The sequence below is a fragment of the Tiliqua scincoides genome, chromosome 2 (genome assembly GCF_035046505.1).
Source record: "Tiliqua scincoides isolate rTilSci1 chromosome 2, rTilSci1.hap2, whole genome shotgun sequence".
In the NCBI taxonomy this organism is placed as follows: Eukaryota; Metazoa; Chordata; class Lepidosauria; order Squamata; family Scincidae; genus Tiliqua; species Tiliqua scincoides.
Window position 1 is genome coordinate 271,878,084 of NC_089822.1, and position 15,696 is coordinate 271,893,779.

A 15,696-nucleotide genomic window follows, 5' to 3' on the forward strand; every position below is an offset into this window, starting at 1 on the left:
GCTCTTATGTTCTTATGACCCCCAATAATAATAATAATAATAATAATAATAATAATTTACTGTTGGCAACCTTCAGTCTCAAAAGACTCTGGTATTGCGCTCTGAAAGGTGGTTCTGGAACAGCGTCTAGTGTGGCTGAAAAGGCCAATTCGGGAGTGACAATCCCTTCCACACCGGGAGCAAGTGCAATCTGTCCCTGGTCTGTCTCCCTGGCTATGGGCCTTCCTTCTTTGCCTCAGACTGCTGGCCAAATAATACAGGTATTTCTATACCGCCTTTCTTGGTCGTCAGATTTCTCCCCAGACTTTATTCAAGGCGGTTTACATAGGCAGGCTGTACTAAATCCCAATAGGGATTTTTACAATTGAAGAAGGTTCTGTCTTTCAAGAACCACAACATTTCAGATGGATCTTTTATGATCTGGTATCACATTCTGGCCTCCGTTTTCCTCCCACACAGGCTGACAATCCTTCATATCTCACTTGGAGGGCGGCCAAAGAGCAGGTGGAACAACTCAGCTGGGCTTGTCAGCTGCTTCAAGGTCTCGCCGATCACGGTGCCGGTGGCCTCGAACCGGCGACCTTCGGATGTTATCTTTGCCCAACTTTAGGCAAAATGCTCACACCGATTTTAGTCTTCAGCCCACTCAGTAGTGACCAGCAGCTGAGCCTGTAGCTCCAGGAGACCGGCAGTGATCAAACACACAACTCTTAGGGCTTGCAGTCCTTTTATTAGCAGAGGTATGTGCAGCACACAGAGAGAAGACAGGCTCTGCCTTCCCAGCCCTACTAGCTACAGTGCCCAGACCACATGGGAGGAGTGAGGGGCTAACCGCAGGCAGGGAGCAGGCACTGGCATTTGCTGGCTGTGGAAGAGGCCTGGCTCTAGGACTGCACCATGTGGCAGCCCTGCAGGGGTGTTGTGGAAAAGATGCTTGTCACAGGAAATCAGCACATGGAGGTGGGCGGCCTGCCTGCCTTTGGCTTCAGAGGCCGGCCCAGTCCACATTGTGCTTAGGGGGAGGTGAGCAGATGAGACCCATTCTGCCAGCCAGGCTAGCCTGCAAAGGGCTGGGTCCTCCCTTTCCTCGTAATGACACCTTCCACGTGGGGCATTGAGGGGCACGGCCCAGAGCTGCTTAGGGGAAAAGAAATTCAGATGCACAAAACGCTGAAGGGGCCGCTTAAACAGAGCAGCAGAGGGCGACTCCAACTTGGGCTGGAGTAGCAGGGGAGGTGTAAGGGGTGGGGGGCCTCATTTCACCACGTAGGAGGAAGTAGGGGAAAGGCAGAATGCAGGCTCTGCTCCATCAGCCTCAACACCGGCCAGTCTTATGTTCTAAGGGAGAAAACTAGCTGGGGAGGGAGGGCAGTGTTTCTATCAGTGACTCCTGGGGGTGGAGTCTGGGCTCCTCCCTCCCATCTGCTTCAGCCAAATTCAGAAGCTCCTCGCCCCCTCCCACTGAACCCGCAGACTTCACAGTGAGGCTTTGTTTGGTTCTCAGTGTGAGGAAGGCTAAGGCTGGCGCTAGTCATTATTCTTGCATTCGGCCCCAGTGGAAAGCGCACCACCACCCCCTGCTGCCGGCCACTGGCAGCTCCAGCTCTTCTGCCTCCTGGTCTTCCAAGGGTTCTTTGTGTGGTGATTTTGACAACGGCTTCTCCAAACAAGCTGGAAAAGGGAAGGTGAGGAGGGTGCTGAAGGCACCGCAAAATCTTTCATGGAGGGAGGGGAGTGAAGATCCCTCCACGCAACCCCTGCCCCCTCCGCATTACAGCACTGGAGACACAAGGTCCCCACAAGGCAGTCCCTCCGCCCCAGAAAACATCACATGCAGAGCAGGGCTGGGGAGGGATCCAGGAGTCCCTTAGCCGGGGAGAGGTTTCCTGCTGGGCCCCCTCACGGAGGGGATCTGACGTGGGAAAGACAAACAACAGGCAGGCAGGCAGGCAGACAATGGGGCTCAGTTATCCAAATTCACTCCTGTTTCTGTGGAGGAAACAGAAACAAATGAGATGAGCTGGGGAGGGGCAACCAAATTTCTCACCCCCTTTTGTAAAGGCCTGTGAGGCTTCCACTGCTGCCCAGCTGCTTCTGCTAGACAGGTGTGGGTGCCCCCCCTGCACTCTGTGTGAGTGGGGGAGAGCCCAGGGAAGATGCCCACCTGGCTTTCCAGAAAGAGATCTGGCTTACAGTCCCCCAGGCCCCCTCACAGCCCAGGCCTTTGTGTTTTACCCCCCCCCCGCCCAACAGTGGGGGGAAGCCTGAGCAGCAAGGCAGGGAGTCCTCAGATGCCTCTGCAGGAGAGGGGAGCGCAGGCAGGGGCAGCCACTCTGAGGTTGCCCAGCCGTCAGTTGCAGACTCCCCCCTCCCACTTCCCACAGTCTGTTCTGAGCAGCAGCCTCTCCCAGGCCGAGATCCGCCCCCTCCCCAAAGTCCCTTTGTCCTGGACCTGGGATTTTCCTGCACGTGGCACACACACATGCTCCGCCCTCCTCACAATGCCAAGACAGGAAGATGTGCGTGGGGGGGCCTGTCTCTGGCCCACCCATGCCAAAGGACCTGCTCCTCTGACCAGCAGGGACCTTCCAGCCTTGAGTGGAGAGAGGCCTCCCCAGCCCTGCGACCCCAGACCCCCTAACTAGCAGTGCTGTGAGGGGGGGCAGGGGAGACATAGCCCCCCCCCCAAGCCTTCAACATGCAGAGCAGGGCCTCATCTGTGAGCCGTGTCCCCCGAGGGCTGCATGTGGCTTGGGCTGAGATGTTTGGAAGGCAAAACGGGGGGGGGTGGTCTGCCAAGACCGCAGCTTCTCTTCGGAAAGAAAAAGACAGGTGTCAACGAGGGGCAGGAGGGGGTCACTGAATTTACCTCTGTTTTTGTTTTGCCTCCAAAGGCTGCAAAGGAAAAAGGGGAAATGGTTATTTCGTGGAGGGGGGGCCAGGAGTGGGCCTTGGCAAAAGCAGCAATGTGGCCACCCGCAAGCCAGGGAGCGAGTGACTGACCGTGTCTGAACAGCGCCTGCAGGATCCCAAGTGTCACGAAGGCCAGCAAGAAGCAGCCGATGGCGTCCTCCAGGGAAGGCCCAGATGACCCTGGGGGGGAAGGAGCAGGGGATGAGAAAGACGCAACGCCCCCCGCCTTCCCCATGGATTGCACCACACAAGCCAGCACCCCAAACTGCCCCACCCGATCTTCCCCTGCCTCCTCAGGCAATGGGGAGGTCTGCATGACACGGAGGGGGCTGCTTTTCTGCCTCCCTCACAATGCTGGAGCCAGGCTGAGCATCCCATGAAATCAAATGGTGAGCGATTCCGAGGGGACAGAGGGAGGGAATTCCTTGCCACAGGATGCGGTGAGGCCACTTGCTGGGGTGGTGCTGACCCATTTTTGCCTGGCCCACAGGTGTACACATTTGGTCCCTGTTGCATATGTGCAACATTGGGCAGAAACAGGCATGGGGGATTGGGCAAATTCATGGAGAACCAGAGGGCTACGGATGACACTATGCAGCAGACCACTTCTGAATCCCAACTGCAGAGACGGGACAGAAGGATGCTTCCCTCTCCCGCTTATGGGCACCCCACTGGGGCAGCTGCTGGCCCCTTGAGCCTGACTCAGCAGGGCTCTCCTTAGGCCTGAGCAGTTGAAGTCAGGGCCCTGCAGCATCAGAGCACCCCACTCTGCAGGATCACAGCTCCTGTGAGCAGAAGAGCGAACCCCAGCAGGACCAGGCCACAGCACTCAACGGGCACCACAGCACCTCTGCAAGGCAGCTGAATGGTTGCCCACCCAGGACTTCCGTTCATGGCAGGAAACACACACACACCCCACTGTAGATGTTAAAACAAACCAATGGATGCGAACCACAACTTCCTTAAACAAAGAGGGCCACACAAAGCAAGCTGCAGGTTTACACTCAGTAGCCAGCGGCCCACCTGCGAAGGAAATCATCTTGCAATAGCACCTCAAAGTGTGCTCCAACCGAGGAAGGGCCCCCCTCAAGAACATCACTGGACCCCTCCAGGCAAGAACCGGAATCGGCACCTGCACTGCTTGAGGAAAACTAGCCAGCCCATGAGAAGGATGTTTCTTGAGCAAATTTCGCTTAACTTGATGGCTGCCTCCAGCTCTGCAAGACCTTCGCTCCTCTGCCTGAAAGCCAGGCAGGAGTTGCCTAGCACAGAAGTCACAAGCAGGGAACTAACAGCCCAATCCTATCCACTCTTGCCTGGGAGTAAGCCCCACTGAATCTAATGGGACTTATTTCTGAGTAGACCTGCATAGGATTGGGCTGCCAGTCAGCACTCTATTCTCCATCCTGGAAACTTGGCAACCAGAGACACTCTGAGCCGTTCCTGGAGCTTTCTCGGGCTGATCTCAGTGAAGCACTCGGAATCAACCGCTATCTTTCCTTGACGCTATCTTCCTTCCTGCTATCATCTCAAGGCTCAATAAACCACACGCTTTACAAGAGAGCTTCAGGTGCTCAAAACTTTTAAATACACACTTTCCACGCTAATTCTCAACACTGCAAGGCAGCCCAGCTTCAGGCCTAAAAGTATGGAGAGGCAGTGTGCTGCAGTGGGTAGAGTGCCAGAGTCCCACTGGGGAGACCTGGGTTCAGTTCCCTGCTTCGGTCCTGAAGCTCATTGAATGATGCTGACCAGTCACCATCTCTCAGTCTGGTCCACCTCACAGGGCTGTTGCAAGGATCACCTGAGGCAAGGAGTAGGGAAGGACAGTAGGAGCCCCTGGGCTCCCCGGAGGGTGGAAGGGAGGCTGCCTGGAGCCGAGACTCAAGCCAGGGACTTTGGGTTCACAGGTCAGGCTCTCGACCACCACAATATGCCTCACAGGACCTGCCTGGGCCCAGGGACTACTTTTTCAAAAACACTTCCGTCCTCCCACCTCGCCAATGCCCACCTGCCACCTGGAGTTTCACAGCCTTTATCAGCCCGGCTTCTCCCAGGCCATCGTGGGCTACGTGGCAGCTATAGGAGGCTCCGTGGTCGCTGGGCTGGGCGGCCGTCAGGCGGGCAAAGCTGGTGAAGCTGTAGGTGCCGTCAGGCGACTGGCGGTGTCCAGATTCCCAGGTCTCCAGGAACACGTCTTGGGGCGTGTGGGGCCCACGTCTCTTCCAAGTTACAGTGGCATCCAGGGGGTAGAAGTCCGAGACCTCACAGGCCAGCTCGGCATGGGCGCCAGGGTGTACCAAGAGTGGGGCTGGCCGGAGCGTCACTGTGGGAGCCTCTGGGAGGGGGGAGAGGAATGAGGCTGGCAGAAGGCAGAGCCACCCCCTGCCAGCGTCTCACCCACGCCATGCAGAAGGGAGAAACAGGGAGCCCCCACCTCTCCCCCCTCCTGAGCTCGCCGTCTGCCACCCTGGCCTCATTGCAGAGGGCTGGGGAGCTCGCTTGGGAGAGTGGGAAGGGAAAGCCATGCAGGAGCTGCAGAGCTCTCGACAGTGGGCGGGGGAGGCTCACCCACAACCTTCAGCTCCATAGCTTGCTGCGCATGCAGATGAGGTAGGTAGACAGTGCAGATGTAGGTGCCCTCGTGGTGCACCCCCACGTCCTTGAGACGCAGCGAGACATTGCTGCTCCCTGAGTCCAGGAAGAGCTCCACCCCCTCCTCTGCCACAGAGATCTGGCGGGCGGCTCCATCGTAGGCCAGGACGACCCGACCAGCTCCCCTGTGCTGGTGCCGCCACTCCACTGAGAAGGGCGCGGCAGGGGCCGAGAAGCCGCAGTCGAGGAGCACAGCCTGGCCCAGGCGGGACTGCAGGCGGGGGGTCCGCGTGAAGACGGAGAGGACGGCTGGGGAGAAGGCAGAAGAGGCGCGTCAGTGCAATGTGGGGCATAAGACTCAACCCGCCCTCCATCTGCTCTGAAGCTAGCCAGGAGCAGAAACTGGCAGCCCAGTGTCCCCAGCGCTGCTTCACCCCCAAACATTCCCGCTCTTTGGGGCGGCTGCTGGGGCTCCAGACCCAACCACAAGGCTCCCTCCTGAGGCTGCAGGTGGCCAGGTACAACCACCACAACTAGCAGAAGCGCAGTGGAGCCTTGCCCCGCCTCATGCTTCTAATGGAACCAGGGCTGCTCTGGGCATCCTGCCCCTCTCTGCGCAAGCATCCAGGAAACCCCAAACTCCCCATGCGCACCGCGTCTCCTCACAAGCCACAAGCGGCCCCAGTTCTGAAGAGGGTCCAGAAAAGGTGCAATCTGAAAAAAGGTGCTCCACCTGTTCAGCAAGGGAAACCCTAACCTGGAGCTCTGGAGGGAAGTGAGAGGCGGCTGCATCAGGCCACTTTCTGCACTGCTGGGCCTGCAATCCTAAGCACACTGGCGGAGAGGATGCCCCGCCCCCTCAGAAAGCCAGGCGTCCTTCCAAACAAGCCCAGGCTGGAAGGGGCGTTGCCTTGCTGCTGCCCGAGGGGCCCCTCTCTAGCCCACTTTGCCCATCATGCCTGGCTCTGGGGAGGTCCTGGCCAGTGGCATACCTGGGGGGCTGCCCTCAGAGACCTCAGAGTCATGTGACCAGTGGGGGGGCATTTCCAGGCTTGCCCTGGAGCAGCACAGTGGCCAGGAATGCCATTGGTGCTGACACTCAGAGGCCTCTTGGAGGCTCCTCCTCCTCTAGCCCCTCCCTCCCACTCTGCAACATTAAGAGGGTCCTCCTTGCAGGTCAGGACGGTATCCACTTACAGCACCCCCCCATTCGCAACTGAGTTCAGAGGGTCCTGCCCCCACTCAAGCACACAGAGGATCACAGCCTCGGTCTGCATGCAAGGATTGGGGCCCTTTTGAACCTGCTCCCCAGATGCCCGTGTGGGGGTTGCTAGAGACCTTCTGCCCTGGCGCTGCACCCCGGGGCAAGCACTTCTCTCCAGCGCCATGTGAACACCTTCAGTCGCAAGCAAGCCCTGGCCTCTTTCGTGGGGCTTATTCTCTAGTGCACATTTAGCACTGGGAACCACTTTTTAGAATGAGAACCTGTCAGGACCCACCGGAAGTGACGTCATGACTGGATGTGACATCTTCCAGCAGGAAAATTTTTGACCATTAAGAACATAAGAACATAAGAACATAAGAACAGCCCCACTGGATCAGGCCATAGGCCCATCTAGTCCAGCTTCCTGTATCTCACAGCGGCCTACCAAATGCCCCAGGGAGCACACCAGATAACAAGAGACCTCATCCTGGTGCTCTCCCCTACATCTGGCATTCTGACTTAACCCATTCCTAAAATCAGGAGGTTGCGCATACACATCATGGCTTGTACCCCATAATGGATTTTTCCTCCAGAAACTCGTCCAATCCCCTTTTAAAGGCGTCTAGGCTAGACGCCAGCACCACATCCTGTGGCAAGGAGTTCCACAGACCGACCACACGCTGAGTAAAGAAATATTTTCTTTTGTCTGTCCTAACCCGCCCAACACTCAATTTTAGTGGATGTCCCCTGGTTCTGGTATTATGTGAGAGTGTAAAGAGCATCTCCCTATCCACTCTGTCCATCCCCTGCATAATTTTGTATGTCTCAATCATGTCCCCCCTCAAGCGTCTCTTTTCTAGGCTGAAGAGGCCCAAACGCCGTAGCCTTTCCTCATAAGGAAGGTGCCCCAGCCCCGTAATCATCTTAGTCGCTCTCTTTTGCACCTTTTCCATTTCCACTATGTCTTTTTTGAGATGCGGCGACCAGAACTGGACACAATACTCCAGGTGTGGCCTTACCATCGATTTGTACAACGGCATTATAATACTAACCGTTTTGTTCTCAATACCCTTCCTAATGATCCCAAGCATAGAATTGGCCTTCTTCACTGCCGCCGCACATTGGGTCGACACTTTCATCGACCTGTCCACCACCACCCCAAGATCTCTCTCCTGATCTGTCACAGACAGCTCAGAACCCATCAGCCTATATCTAAAGTTTTGATTTTTTGCCCCAATGTGCATGACTTTACACTTACTGACATTGAAGCGCATCTGCCATTTTGCTGCCCATTCTGCCAGTCTGGAGAGATCCTTCTGGAGCTCCTCACAATCACTTCTGGTCTTTACCACTCGGAAAAGTTTGGTGTCGTCTGCAAACTTAGCCACTTCACTGCTCAACCCTGTCTCTAGGTCATTTATGAAGAGGTTGAAAAGCACCGGTCCCAGGACAGATCCTTGGGGCACACCGCTTTTCACCTCTCTCCATTGTGAAAATTGCCCATTGACACCCACTCTCTGCTTCCTGGCCTCCAACCAGTTCTCAATCCACAAGAGGACCTGTCCTCTAATTCCCTGACTGTGGAGTTTTTTCAGTAGCCTTTGGTGAGGGACCGTGTCAAACGCCTTCTGAAAGTCCAGATATATAATGTCCACGGGTTCTCCAGCATCCACATGCCTGTTGACCTTTTCAAAGAATTCTATAAGGTTCGTGAGGCAAGACTTACCCTTACAGAAGCCATGCTGACTCTCCCTCAGCAAGGCCTGTTCGTCTATGTGTTTTGAGATCCTATCTTTGATGAGGCATTCCACCATCTTACCCGGTATGGATGTTAGGCTGACCGGCCTATAGTTTCCCGGGTCCCCCCTCTTTCCCTTTTTAAAAATAGGCGTGACATTTGCTATCCTCCAATCTTCTGGTACCGTGGCCGTTTTGAGGGACAAGTTGCATACCTTAGTCAAGAGATCTGCAACTTCATTCTTCAATTCCTTAATAACCCTTGGGTGGATGCCATCAGGGCCCGGTGACTTATTGATCTTTAATTTATCAATCAGGTCTGAAACATCTTCTCTTTTAACCTCTATCTGACTTAACTCCTCGGTTAGGAGGGGCCGTTCGGGCAGCGGTATCTGCCCGAGGTCTTCTGCCGTGAAGACAGATGCAAAGAACTCATTTAATTTCTCTGCCATCTCTAAGTCTCCTTTTATCTCCCCTTTCCCTCCCTCACCATCCAGAGGGCCAACCGCTTCTCTGGCGGGTTTCCTGCTTCTAACATATTTGAAGAAGCTTTTATTATTCCCCTTAATGTTGCTGGCCATGCGTTCCTCATAGTCTCGCTTGGCCTCCCCTATCACCTTCTTACATTTCTTTTGCCACAGTTTATGTTCCTTTTTATTCTCTTCATTAGGGCAAGACTTCCATTTACGGAAGGAAGCTTCCTTGCCCTTCACAGCCTCTCTAACTTGGCTGGTTAGCCATGCGGGCACTCTCCTGGATTTAGTGGAACCCTTCTTTCTTTGCGGTATACACCTCTGCTGGGCCTCTATTACTGTTGTTTTAAGCAGCCTCCATGCACTCTGGAGAGACTGGACTCTTTTTACCCTCCCTTTCAACCTCCTTCTAACCAGCCTCCTCATTTGAGGGAAGTCCGCCCGTCGGAAGTCAAGGGTTTTTGTTAGAGATTTGCCTGGTATTCTTCCCCCAACGTGCACGTCAAAACGGATCGCAGCATGATCACTGTTCCCCAATGGCTCAGTAACGTTTACATCACTAACCAGGTCCTGCGTACCGCACAAAATTAAATCCAGAGTCACCAGTCCTCTGGTGGGCTCCGTGACTAGCTGATCTAAGCCACAGTCATTTAGCACGTCAAGAAATCCGGTTTCCTTATCGTGACCAGAACACAAATTGACCCAGTCAATATGAGGATAATTGAAGTCCCCCATGATTACAACCCTGTCCTTCCTTGTCACCTCCCTGATCTGTTTCCTCATTTCAAGGTCCCCATCAGATTTCTGGTCTGGAGGACGATAGCACACCCCCAGTATTACATCACTGCACAAGCCTGGTAATTTAACCCACAGAGATTCTACGGTGAAGTCGGACCCACCTTCAATCTCTACTTTGCTGGATTCTATCCCTTCCTTAACATAAAGGGCCACCCCACCTCCAACACGCCCCTGCCTGTCCCTCCTGTAGAGTTTATAGCCCGGGATTGCGGTATCCCACTGATTCTCCGCATTCCACCAGGTTTCCGTTATGCCCACTATGTCAATATTTTCCCTTGTCACCAGACATTCCAGTTCTCCCACCTTTGCTCGTAGACTTCGGGCATTTGCATAAAAGCATTTATACACGGAATGCCCCAGGATGGGCTGCTTATTCGCTCCTTTGTCCCCGCATCCTCTCATTTTGCCAAACCGTCTATCACATCCCATCTCCCTACCTTTCCCAATTTCTTCTCCTACCCTGCCTTTGTCTTGTTCTCTAACCTCCCCATCCTCATCCCATAGGGATGAGGAGTCCCGAACCGGATGCCCCTCGGCTCCTGTCGGCCTTCCCCCAGGGATCAGTTTAAAAGCTGCTCTGCCACCTTTTTAATGTTATGCGCCAGCAGTCTGGTTCCATTCTGGTTCAAATGGAGCCCGTCCCTCTTGTACAGGCCCCGCTTGTCCCAAAACGTTCCCCAGTGCCTAACGAATTTAAACCCCTCCTCCCTACACCACCGTCTCATCCACGCATTGAGACCCCTGATCTCCGCCTGCCTAGCTGGCCCTGCGTGTGGAACAGGTAGCACTTCAGAGAACGCTACCTTTGAGGTTCTAGGTTGCAATACTACCCACACTTACTCAGGAGTAAATTCCATTTACTATCACTGCTAAATGAATATACATAGTAGCTTGTTAAAAGTACAGGTCGGAAACATTTCCTCAAATACCGCAGCATCAAGTCTAATATATTAAAAATAAAATACTGAAATGAATGGGGACCCGCCTGGAGTTGGCTCGTGACCCACCTAGTGGGTCCCGACCCACAGTTTGAGAAGCACTGCTCTAGTGTTTCCGATTTCAGCTGTGCCGGTTGACTCCCGCCTCAGGGCCAGGAATCCAAGTGTGCCCAGCAACCTCCGCCTGGCACTGGCTTCTCTGACTGAGGGATGGCCGGTGGGCACAGCGGCAGCTACGGGATGCTTCCTCAGCACCAAGAACAAGCCTGGCGGGGGGGGGGCTCTCCCTGGCCCAAATCCCAAACCGGTTCATTTCCACTCATTCAAGAGACACGAGGGAGCCCCGCTGAGCAGCCGCCCGCCCGCCCGCCCCCTCGGGGTACCTGTCGCGGTGGTGACAGCGTCCCGTTTCCAAGGCGACGACGGCTCCTCCTCGTTCAGGATGCTGCTGACCCCGTAGCCCGCGCCCGGGTTCTGCACGGTGGCGATGAACCACTTGCCCCTCTCGAGGGAGCGCGGGCAGCCCTCCCGCCCCACCAGGCCCGCTGCCCAGCGCACGTGGGCCTCCTGGGGGGCGTAGGCGTTGATCTCGCAGGAGGCGGCGTCTGCGGCGCCGGGGTCTGCCCCCAGCCAGAGGGGGGCGGTGCTGGCGTCTCCCCCGCCCCACAGAGTCCCTGAAGGGTCTGCAGAGGGGAGAGGAGAGAGAGAGAGAGTGGGCAGGGGAGGGGCCCCGGTCTGCCCGGCCTGCTTGAACTCGCGCCCGGACCGGCTGCCTCCCCGCCCCCTGCCTGGCCTTGGCGCGACGCTCCTCCCCGTGCCGAGGCTCCAAGCCAAGCCCCCTCCTCAGCGGCCGCGCCCCTCCCACTGCGCTCTCGCGCGGGCCAGGCGGGACACCTGTTCTTCCGCTGGCTGGCTGACTGCAGCGGTGCCCGCCCGCCCGCCCCCCAAGAGCCCCGGGAGTGCCTGGCGCGGGGCTCAGCTGCTGCCCGTCCGGGGGGGCTGCGCTAGTTCTCCCGCGGCAGCGAAACCAGCCGACGCGTGCTGCGCGGGGGCCGGGGAGCTCCGCCCGCCTCGCCCGCCGCCAGGGAGCAGCGGGTCGCGCCTGCACCGCCGAAGCCCGCGCCGCGGGCGAGGGAGCCCCCGTCCGCGCAGGGCGGCAGGCGCGACCGCGGCGTCCGCGCTCAGGGGCGGGAGGGCGCGCCGTACCCAGGATCTGGAAGGCCAGGCGGTGCTCCACCTCCGGGGGCAGCGCCGCCTCCAGGCGGGCCTCCTCCATCCGCTGGCCCGGCGGCGGCAGCAGCAGCAGGGCCCGGCGCTGGCGCAGGGCGCTGGGCATGACCGAGCCGCCGCCCCCGCCGACCTCCTCCACGAACCAGCAGCCCAGCCTGGCCGGGGCGGGCTCCGCGGGCGAGCAGGAGCGCAGCGCCGCGCCTGGAGGGGGGAAAGAAGGGGACGTGAGCGGCGGAGGGAGAAGGGAAAGCCAAAGAGGCCCGGGCAGGGCGGGGCCAGAGGGGGACCGAGGCGTCCGGGCTTGCGGGGGGGCGTCAGGCGGAAGGCCCGTCGGTCAGGCTGTCGCTGCGCCGCCGACCAGCGCACGGGGCTCCCCGGCAGCGGCAAGCCCGCGCCCGTTCCGAACCCAGGCGCCCCCCCGCCCGCCCGCCCTCCCGGGGACCCAGGAGCCCGGCGCCCACTCACCGAGCAACACGAGCAGGAGGGGGGCGCACCGCGCGGCGGGCATGCTGGGCAGTCGGCGGGCGGGCGAGCAGTCGGTCGGGGCTTCTGCTGGCTGCGACTCCGCCGAGGCACCTGCCCTCCCTCTGCTTCCACTTTCGCTTTCGGGGCCCGCGGAGGAGGAAGGCGCTCCGCCCGGGCACGCCCCCCGGCCGCTTCTGTGCAAGTGCAGAGTGCCTCCCTGCGCCGAGAACCTGTGCACGCGGCCTGCTGCTCTGTGCGGGGTTTCCTGGGGGGGGGGCTGTGGAGCCCCCCTTGGGAAGGGGCAAGTCGCTGAGGGCTGCCCGCGGGGCAGGGAGCGAAGAGGTCGTGCCACTGGCCAGGCGGGAACCCGAGGAGGGTCGGTTCCCTGCCAGGGCGGACTGCTGTAGGGCTGGACATAATACCAGAACCAGGGGACATCCACTAAAATTGAGTGTTGGGCGGGTTAGGACAGACAAAAGAAAATATTTCTTTACTCAGCACGTGGTCGGTCTGTGGAACTCCTTGCCACAGGATGTGGTGCTGGCGTCTAGCCTAGACGCCTTTAAAAGGGGATTGGACGAGTTTCTGGAGGAAAAATCCATTATGGGGTACAAGCCATGATGTGTATGCGCAACCTCCTGATTTTAGGAGTGGGTTAAGTCAGAATGCCAGACGTAGGGGAGAGCACCAGGATGAGGTCTCTTGTTATCTGGTGTGCTCCCTGGGGCATTTGGTAGGCCGCTGTGAGATACAGGAAGCTGGACTAGATGGGCCTATGGCCTGATCCAGTGGGGCTGTTCTTATGTTCTTAACTACAATTCCCAGGAAGCCTTGCAGGTCTCTTGTGATCTGGTGTGCTCCCTGGGGCATTTGGTGGGCCGCTGTGAGATACAGGAAGCTGGACTAGATGGGCCTATGGCCTGATCCAGTGGGGCTGTTCTTATGTTCTTATGGACGGCGAGGCCAAGGGCCGCCTTGCTCCCCGCCCAGGCCGCCTGCCATTCGGCCTTCGCAGCCGGTTTCCGGGCACTGCAGGGTGTGCTGCTTTCCAGAAGCAAGAGGGCCAGTCGTCCCCTGCCAGGCCGCGATCCCAGTCTCTGGCTGCCAAGCTGAGGCCTGGGACTCCATCGCCCTCCCCGCCGCTCTCCAGCTGGGCTGTCTTGACAGGTGCACAGTGCCTGCCTGTGCGCCTCCTCGGAAGCAAGTCTGACTGTGTCTTAAGTCAGTGGGACTCGCGTCCAGGGGACTGCGGCTGCATTTCCTGCTTTTTCCAAGGGTGACAGGAGGCAGGTGACTTGGTCCCAGGCCCAAGGGCCAAATCCTATCCAGTTTTCCAGTGCTGGTGCATCCCCACCTCCTTGCCTGCCCTGCATCCTGTGGCAGGGGGGCAGCCACAGAGGCCTCCTCCAGGTAAGGGGATGTTTGTTCCCTTTCTTCAGGGCTGCACTGCAGCTGCACCAGCTCTGGAAAGCTGGATAGGACTGGGCCCTTCCAGGTCAAAACCAGCACCTGGAACTGGGCTCCAAATTGAATGGGCAGCCAGTGAAGCCGCAGGAGCAGTGACTGGCAGAGAGTGAGACATACAAAATTATGCATGGGAAGGATGGCGAGGATAGACAGACGCTTTTTACACGCACACAACACCAGAACCAGGGGACATTCACTAAAATTGAGTGTTGGAAGAGTTAGGTCAGACAAAATATTTCTTTACTCAGTGTGTGGTTGGTCTGTGGAACTCCTTGCCACAGGATGTGGTGATGGCATCTGACCTGGACGCCTTTAAAAGGGGATTGGACAACTTTCTGGAGGAAAAATCCATTACGGGTTATAAGCCATGATGTGCATGTTCAGCCTCCCGATTTTAGAAATGGGCTATGCCAGATGCAAGGGAAGGCAGGTCTCTTGTGTGCTCCCTGGGCATTTGGTGGGCCACTGTGGGATACAGGAAGCTGGACTAGATGGGCCTATGGCCTGATCCAGCGGGGCTGTTCTTATGTTCCCCTGGCCACATCTGCTACCCAGGAGCACTGCAGATTCCAGAGATCACCCAAGCTGCGCACCTGCTCCTTCAGAGGGAGGGCTGCCCCCTTCAGAACAGGTGCCCAGTCCAATGCCTGTGTCCCTGGAGGTCCTCTTTTTTTGGCAGGATTGAGTTTCACCCTCTTAGCCCACATGCACTTTCCCCACTGCCTCCAGGCAGGGCTCCAGGCTGCCAGCAGTGACCAGGAGAGGCAGAGCTGAGTGTCAGAGAGGAGAAGGCTGGTTGTCTCAGGCCTGCAGTCACTGGACTGGGGTGGGGCAGCCCCACAGGTCCAGGTGAGACTCTGCCAGATCTGGCCAGGTCAGAAGACCTCCGCTCCTAGGACATCTGGGAAGCAAGGGCCAGGCCACAAGCCCTTGGTGCGGTTCTTCCCACGTCTCCTTTAGGTGGCGCATTGGGTCTTTGAGTGACTGGCCAGGCCCTGCCTGGCAGATGCGTCTACCGTTTCCTCCTCTGCCTAAGATCAGATCTCCCCCAGTCTTGACAGTACTCAGCCTGAACGGGGCAGGCTGCAGCGTACAATCCTGGAAACAGGGATTTGCCCCACGGTGGAGCCGAGTGACTCATCCTGTCCCATCAGCCTCAGCTTGTGCACTGGCCTGGGCCCAAGGAGGGAGGCAGCTGCTCCAGTCCCTGCCAGCCATGGGTGCGCAGGGTGACCCTGGGCTAGTATGGCGGAAGAGAGCCTGTGCAGGAAGTGTGGCTGGAGGGCAAAACAGGCACCACAACAGGTGCTTAGTGACAGCACTCCCACCCCTTGTGTTCCCCCTTCCCTCTGGCATGGTTGACACAAGAAGAGCCTGGGGTGCCCCGAGGGAGACACCTCTTGCCTGTTGTTGGAGAGGGCCTTTGCTGCTGGACAGGCTGGTGTGTGAGTGGGGGGTGTGTGTTTGTGTGTGTGTGTAGACCTTCTTTGTGCAGAGCAGGAGGGCTTGAGTGCAGCCAGGCCTCGTTCCCTTCCTGTTGGGGGACATCACTGGCATTTCTGGGTTGTCAGACAGGCCCCCCTCTAGTGGGGCGCCTGCCCACGGAAGCGCGACTTATAGGTGCCCACAAAGGCTCCCCTCTTGCTCCCTCTGCCTCCTCAAAGTTGCTCTGCTGTTGTTGCCAGAGAGCCCACCCGGCACAGAGCAGAGGTGCTTCTGTGGCATCCCCACCTCCTTGCGTGTCCCTAGTCAGGAGCCACGGATGGGGGGGAGGAGAGTGCCTCCTGCAGGTGAGGGGTACTCGCGCGGTGCGGTGGCCCCAGGCCTGGCACCCACAGGCGCCTCAGTGAAGGAGCTCTTTGAAAAACAGATGGGT

The 15,696-nt window shown here is 57.8% G+C and overlaps 1 protein-coding gene across 1 annotated transcript; it reads right to left on the bottom strand.

Annotated features, from left to right (window-relative positions):
* Window positions 1–1,327: 1,327 nt before the first annotated feature.
* Window positions 1,328–12,474, bottom strand: TAPBP (TAP binding protein). Its single transcript, XM_066617581.1, has 8 exons — window positions 12,354–12,474; window positions 11,865–12,089; window positions 11,042–11,341; window positions 5,485–5,817; window positions 4,925–5,251; window positions 3,004–3,093; window positions 2,870–2,895; window positions 1,328–1,989 (listed from the first exon to the last, which is right to left on the bottom strand). Exons 1-8 carry the CDS (start codon window positions 12,394–12,396, stop codon window positions 1,978–1,980), a joined length of 1,356 nt encoding a protein of 451 aa, XP_066473678.1. The 5' UTR covers window positions 12,397–12,474; the 3' UTR covers window positions 1,328–1,977.
* Window positions 12,475–15,696: the final 3,222 nt, after the last annotated feature.

What these genes read in the sequence shown, in the direction of transcription:
- TAPBP (XM_066617581.1), bottom strand. Translation starts at nt 12,396, where the DNA reads ATGCCCGCCGCGCGGTGCGCCCCCCTCCTGCTCGTGTTGCTCG. An exon ending in TGTGAAACTCCAGGTGGCAG is followed by an intron (nt 3,094 to 4,924) that starts GTGGGCATTGGC and finishes CTTCCCCCCCAG; the next exon opens with GGTCATCTGGGCCTTCCCTG. An exon ending in GCAGGCGCTGTTCAGACACG is followed by an intron (nt 2,896 to 3,003) that starts GTCAGTCACTCG and finishes TTTCCTTTGCAG; the next exon opens with CCTTTGGAGGCAAAACAAAA.